The sequence below is a fragment of the Camponotus floridanus genome, unplaced genomic scaffold (genome assembly GCF_003227725.1).
Source record: "Camponotus floridanus strain SB8 unplaced genomic scaffold, Cflo_v7.5 scaffold53, whole genome shotgun sequence".
NCBI classification, from domain to species: domain Eukaryota; kingdom Metazoa; phylum Arthropoda; class Insecta; order Hymenoptera; family Formicidae; genus Camponotus; species Camponotus floridanus.
In genome coordinates, this window is record NW_020229692.1 from 1413543 (window position 1) to 1420510 (window position 6968).

General features: G+C 25.5%; 1 protein-coding gene across 1 annotated transcript; it reads left to right on the forward strand.

Moving 5' to 3' along the window:
* The first annotated feature begins 2675 nt into the window (after positions 1–2675).
* LOC112639254 lies at positions 2676–5546 on the forward strand. Its single transcript, XM_025412610.1, has 7 exons — positions 2676–2693; positions 3804–4065; positions 4125–4241; positions 4697–4787; positions 4854–4999; positions 5191–5323; positions 5417–5546. Exons 1-7 carry the CDS (start codon positions 2690–2692, stop codon positions 5465–5467), a joined length of 804 nt encoding a protein of 267 aa, XP_025268395.1. The 5' UTR covers positions 2676–2689; the 3' UTR covers positions 5468–5546.
* Positions 5547–6968: the final 1422 nt, after the last annotated feature.

Here is a 6968-nt window from a genome sequence, read left to right on the forward strand (position 1 = left end):
GCTAATTGCAAATATTGCTGAAAACTTATCATGTTCTTATTTATGTTTAAATTAATTAAAACGATAGGAATGCAAAATGTTAAATTTGTGTATATTAATGTAGTAGATTTGTTTCATTGATAAATTTTATTAGCACAATCTTTGAAGAATAAGAAGAATCTATATATTATTCATATTTTATATCATAGAGCATACATTCTTCTATATGTATATAAAAAATTAAGTCGAAATCAAATGCTAATATGATCATAGTTCAGCTCTTTAAATTTCAATCTTTAAATACGGTATCTTTAAATACGGTATCTTTAAATACGGTAAATATTACCGTAAAATGTGAAAACATATTGCATCTTTGGAAGGTTTTGCTATGGTAAAATTAAACATTTTTTGATAACAAAAGAAAATCTAATTAATGTGCAATATACAAGCTTTATGTATCTTTTTCGGCTCACTATTATAGTGTTATCTTATTTTATAGTAATTTTATTAGGTAATAAATCGTGAAATCAAAATTCATTATTCGAGTAGATCTGTTTCAAATGAATATAGTTATGCACAACATTTGAGCATTGTAAATTTTGATATAACTAAAGTAATATATTAAATAAATATATTATTTTACTCTTAACAATTATACAATACTAAATTATGCTCATAAATAGAATTATGCTAAATTATGCTAATAAATAGATAATCCATCAAAGAGAAACATGTCGGAATTAGATTAGGTAATTATTTTTTTGCAACATTTAATAATAATAATAATAATGTTATTATTATTTTTTTCTTTTATATATTTTTTCAAATTACACATATGACACAATGCAACATATTTTGCTGTAATTAAAATTTTATATAAATACTTATTTTAATAAGTAAGCATACATGTTATAATAAAGATCGATCAAACTCATCTGTCACTATATAATAATTTTGATGATATTTTGATTTATAACTTTCTATAACTGGTCTATAACTTTCTTAAAAAAATATAACTAAAAAATGAAAGCCGCGATTATAGATTATATATATATATATATATATATATATATATATATATGTATGTATGTATGTATATGTATATGTATAATGAACACGAGTGAATTACCTTGAATGTTTTTTTTTAAATATAATTTACGCTTTACCTTGTGTAATCTCTCTCTCTCTCTCTCTCTCTCTCTCTCTCCCCTCTCTCTCCCTCTCCCCCTTTCCTTCTCCCTTTCTCTATGATATAAAGTGAGTAACACTTCTTAAGATGCACCGATAAAAACTGAAACTTTTTTTCAGTTGAAAATCGAACAAGAAATTATAGCAATTACAATTTGCAATTTACGCACAACAATTTTTAATATGATACATTTTAACAATATTTTCAAATTAAGATAATTTCGATTAATTCACCTTTGCCTATATCATGAATATGAATAATTTATCTCCTATTGTTAGAAAGCTATAACCACTATTTTACTATAATTATCGTTGTATGATAATATCAATTTGAAAAATTTATGAACAGTTTTGAACGAAATAATGCGAAAATATAAGGTCTGTGTCGTAGTTGTGTCGCAACTCTTGTATAAGATGCACGTAACAGAAGAATATTACAACAAGATCAATCGAATAGTTCTTAAGATACTTGGTTTATGGCCTTATCAGCAATTATATTTCGCGGGAATGCAAAAACTGTTTTTTATCATTATTCTTTCAACATTTATTCTTGTCCAGGTATATCAACCTACTTATAATTTTTGAGTAAATGATGACATTTATATTAAATGTACATTTTAATAAATAAATCTAATACTACGAATAAAATATATAAAATAAAATTTTATATGAATTATCTTTATATAAAAAAATTAATTTAAGAAGTTGTAAAGGAGTCGTCAAGGAGTAAATGTTTGGCTATGCATTTTTGGATTTTTGTTTTTTCATTATTATGCAATATTCGATGCTGGCAAGTCTAGACCACACATCTCACATTTTAGCTGCATCATAGATACGCTTATTTGCCACATCTTTTTTAATTAATTTATTTCAAAGATTATTGCAAGATATTATAAAATGATAAAGAACTTTTTAATTTAGCTTATGGCGCTCTACTCTTTCTAGAGCGTTAGTAAAATCTTTATCAATTATTCTACATAATTAATAAACTTTTATTAATAATTATATAATAAATATATATTATGTAATTTTTTTTTAATTTACGTCATTTGAATTCATTTTTGGGATAAAATAATATGAAATTAATGAAATGCATTCTAGCATGTGTAAAATATATTTTGTTGATAGGTAGAAATAATTTATTATTACAACTTCTAAATATATATGTTGTTCTTAGTTACTACTATTCATCACTACGCAATACAACACGAACCTTCTTTTCAAGATTCTTTCATTTGTCTTGCCTATTCTTTTCGGCACTGTAAAGTATTGCTTTTTTATTATACGAGCGAACAGTGTAAGTTTAAAACAGTATAAGAGAATTTTTTTCGAACATATTGTTGTAACCTTGATACAACAAATTGTATTTTAATATAAAGAAAGGTATAAGGAAAAGTGGAATAAATAGGTGAAGCAAATGCTGGAGCGGCACCGAGACAACTGGAAATTTTTTAAAGATAAACTGGAAATTGATATTATAAAGAAATATTCTTATATCGCGAGACTTATTTCAATAATTCTGATGGGTAAGAATAGTAATGTTACTGCATCTTTCATATATATATATCCCAGACCGGTCGAATATTTCATAAACTATGCACTTTAGAAAGAAATGTTTCAGATAAAAGTTGTATGGCTTGAAGGAGGCCATCAGATAGTGGCAATGATTTGACATAGGAGAGTCATTTGAAAGTCACGTGAAGATCACCGTCAATTTCTTAAATGGAACTTCCTATTTTTTATTAAATATTCTAGTAGCTCACATCGAGAGCTTCCCAAAACACTATAATTAAGTTAGTTTTCATTAAGTACTTTTCGAATTGTGAGGCTTGAAATCATTTTTTAATTTTACATCGTAAAATATCTTGCAAAATATTCATTTTTCGATTATCTTACCTTAATACTTTTATGTACAAAATAATGAGAGGAATCAATTGGTAAAGAAAAAACATAGTTGTTTTTAAGAAAAAAATATTATATAGTAATTTGCAATTAACAATTACATTTTTTTTTTTAAAACAACTATGTGTTTTCCTTACACCAATTGATTCCTCTCATTATTTTGTGCATAAAAGTATTAAGGTAAAATAATCGAAAAATGAATATTTTACTAGATATTTTATGATTTATGTAGAATTAAGAAATTATTTAAGCCTCATAACTCGAAAAATACTCAATGAAGAAATACTTTATTATAGTGTTTTGGAAAGCTCTCGAGATAAGCTAGAATATGAGAAAATGTAGGTTCTATTTAAGAAATTGAAGGTGACCTTTACGTCACCTTCAAATGACTCTCCAGGATCAAATCATTGCCACTATCTGATGGTCCCCTTCAAGCCATACAACTTTTATCTGAAACATTTCTTTTTAAAGTGCAGTTTATGAAATATTCGACCGGTCCGGGATTTTTCGGACACTCTGTATATATAGTCGTATAGTTTGTAATAAAGATAACATCAATATAATATATGTAGTATGTATAATATCAATTTTTCAATTATCAATCATAATTTTTTGTGATCTTTGTAATTAACAAGATAAAAAATATTTGAATATATATTCAATATGAAATGTCGTTTAAATTCTTTTGTATTTAGGTATAAATTAGACTTTGACATCAATTAGATTTTTCTCAGGCTTATGCTGTTTTGTATTAACCGTGGCCGTAATACTTCAAACTTTTCCGCTAATATTTGATTTTATATTACCTTTGAACGAGTCACGTTCTTGGCAATTTTTTATCGTTACGGAATATTTTTTCAATCAAGAGAAATATGTATACGCAATACTATTACATCATATCCTAGCTATATCCATAGCAGGAGTCACAGTGTGTAGCGCCAGTTCGACATTCTTAATGTTTCTCCTACATATATGTGCTCTATTTAATATCGCAAGGTAATATTAATTGCACTTGTTTCTTAAATCGAATCTTATGTCTAAATGGATTTATACAGTCATCATATAGAAAATGCGATGAAGTGGAACATATTAGCAATATCTGATCCTAAAAGAGAGCATCTCCTTTACCAGAGGATTGTACATGCAGTTATTGTACATCGTAGAGCCATCGAGTGAGTGGTTTTATTTTTTTATTGCTATAAAACTTTGCACTCCGTTTTTTTGTGTTATTCTTAACTCTTAAAATCGCGTTATTGTTACACATGTTACTACATGTTTAATATTAAATTGTTTATTAATATATTTTTACATTAAGTGAAATCACAATTTTACGAGCAATTAAAATTAAAATTAAATATCTTTCAAAAAATGAAAATATATTAAAGATTTGCAATTTCTTTCAAATATGTATTTGATAAACATACATATTTAGATTGTTAAAAATATATTATCTTTTTGAAGTGGAACTTTATATAGATAATTACTATGAGGATTAAACGTACAATCAGAATCACATTTATTTATCACATGGAAAAAAAATGAATATATCAATGTTTGCATCTATCTATATTGATAATGTAACAATTTTTTATTGATAATATAACAATTCTAATACTTCTCGTTGCAGGTTTACTAAGTTTTTCACATCTGAATTTGCTGTATTATTTGCTATTCTGATCTTAATTGGTGTCAGCTCTTTAAGTTTAACTCTTTTACAAGTAAGCAATATTTTTTCTTATCTATTTTGTTTAATTGAATTTTCTTTAAGTACCATTTCATTGTAGTTTCTTCAATTGATAACATTAACGGGTAATGTCACAGAGATATTCGTATTTGCTTTGTTAATTTTGATTCATTTAACTTATATGTTCTGTGCCAATTATGCGGGACAAATAATAACAGATCATGGAATAAAGCTGTTCAAAGCAACGTGAGTAGTGTTTTTTTTGGCAACTTCATGCGTACCGATTCTCACATAAATCCATCTGTTAATTTTGGTTTATAATAAATCAATTGTATAAAATATTTTTTAATACTTTTAAATATATAGTTAATATAATAATTAGATTACAAAAATATGTTAAGTTTTTTGCTAATTTTTTATTTCATTAAAATTTACAGTTATAATGGAATGTGGTACGCAGCACCACTGCATACACAGAAAATGTTATTATTTATAATGCAAGAAGGAATAGTGGATATCAATATAAAATGCGGTGGCATATTTACTGCTTCCTTGGAAGGTTTTGCTACGGTAAAATTAAAAGCTTTTTTTTAAAACAAATTATAATGTCGAACTAACAGACTTATCGAGTAGTTTAATTATAATAGTTCGCATCCTTTTTAGCTCACGAATGCCGCAGTATCCTACTTTACAGTGATTTATTCTACGCGATAATAATGAACTAGGATAATTCATTATTTATCGGCTACATGTTTAAATTAACATAACATAATTAACATAATACACACATACACACACACACACACACACACACACACACACACACACATACATGCACACACATAGATCTATACATATAAAGAAAAGATAAATATGCATATATGTCCATTAAAAATTTCTGCAATTTTATGTACTATATATAAATATATATTCTTTCAATCTTATTTCCAAATACTAATTCTAATTACTTCACTCTTATTTCCAAATATTAATAAATTTAATAATGGCAAATTTTTAAAGAGATTGATAGAAGTATAATCTAGTTTGAGAATAATATACCAATAATCAAACGTCGAAACAATTATTAATCATATATAAGTTTATATATTAAATAATATCATGGACACAAAAATAGAATGCGGTAACATATTACTGCTTCCTTGAAAGGTTTTGCTACGTAAAATGGTTTTTTTTTAAATAAATTATAATGTCGATTTAACGAAGACGATTACCAAATATATAAAATGTTGATTTGACAAGCAATTTACATATGTATCCTTTTTTAACTCGTAAATGCAGCAGCATTTTACTTCATAGTGATTTATTCTATACACGATAATAATTAGAAAGGAAATTTATTATTTATTGGCTAATCTTCAAAATAATTTAACACAAAAGTAAATATATGTTTAACAACACAAAATAATATTTAAAAGAATTCTTTTTGATTTTTTTTATTTCTTATTTTAAAGATTATTAAAGAAAATTAATTTAGATTTTTAGATCAAGATATTTTATATTCTCTTTTCAGAACATATATATATATATATATATATATATATTATATATATATATATACATACATACACGTGTTAATCTTCATATTATTTTGTACATATATTTAAGGATCAAATTAATATATATATCATTGTTCTCCTTTTAGCTAATATTACATTTGTCATACGACCAATTTTTTTAAGAATATTTGATTTGCTGCGGGATAGTAATTTATTGATTCTTCAGAAACTTTTTATTCTGCAGCCAATTAATATGTTTAAAGAATTTATCGTATGACAAATGTGATATAGCCTTATACCAAATAAATTTGATCCGAAATATTTTCGACGTTATCTACAAGATATTTGCAATAAAATGGGACACTTCACATGTTACATGGAGCAAACACATCAAGTGCAAACACACTTAACACTGCATGAAAATTTGCAGAAAATAATAACCAGCATTTCATTTGATTTCCTTAATGTTTAATAAAGAAAAAAGAATACAGCTTACATTAACACTGAATATAAATAATCCACGTTCTGTATTTTTCATTAATATATTTTCGATACCATTCGATACTGTATAGAGTCATCAAATATATGAGTGAGTAATGCTTCATACGATGTATTAAAAGATATAAATTCTCCATTAGCAAAAGTTATAATTGCGTTTGCGCAAGATATTGCGTTAAAAATATATTGCTCGCATATAT

Excerpts from the sequence above, each read along its gene's own strand:
- LOC112639254 (XM_025412610.1), top strand. Across the intron at positions 4,242-4,696 it reads GTACATCGTAGAGCCATCGA|GTTTACTAAGTTTTTCACAT; the intron begins GTGAGTGGTTTT and ends TTCTCGTTGCAG. Across the intron at positions 5,000-5,190 it reads ATAAAGCTGTTCAAAGCAAC|TTATAATGGAATGTGGTACG; the intron begins GTGAGTAGTGTT and ends TAAAATTTACAG.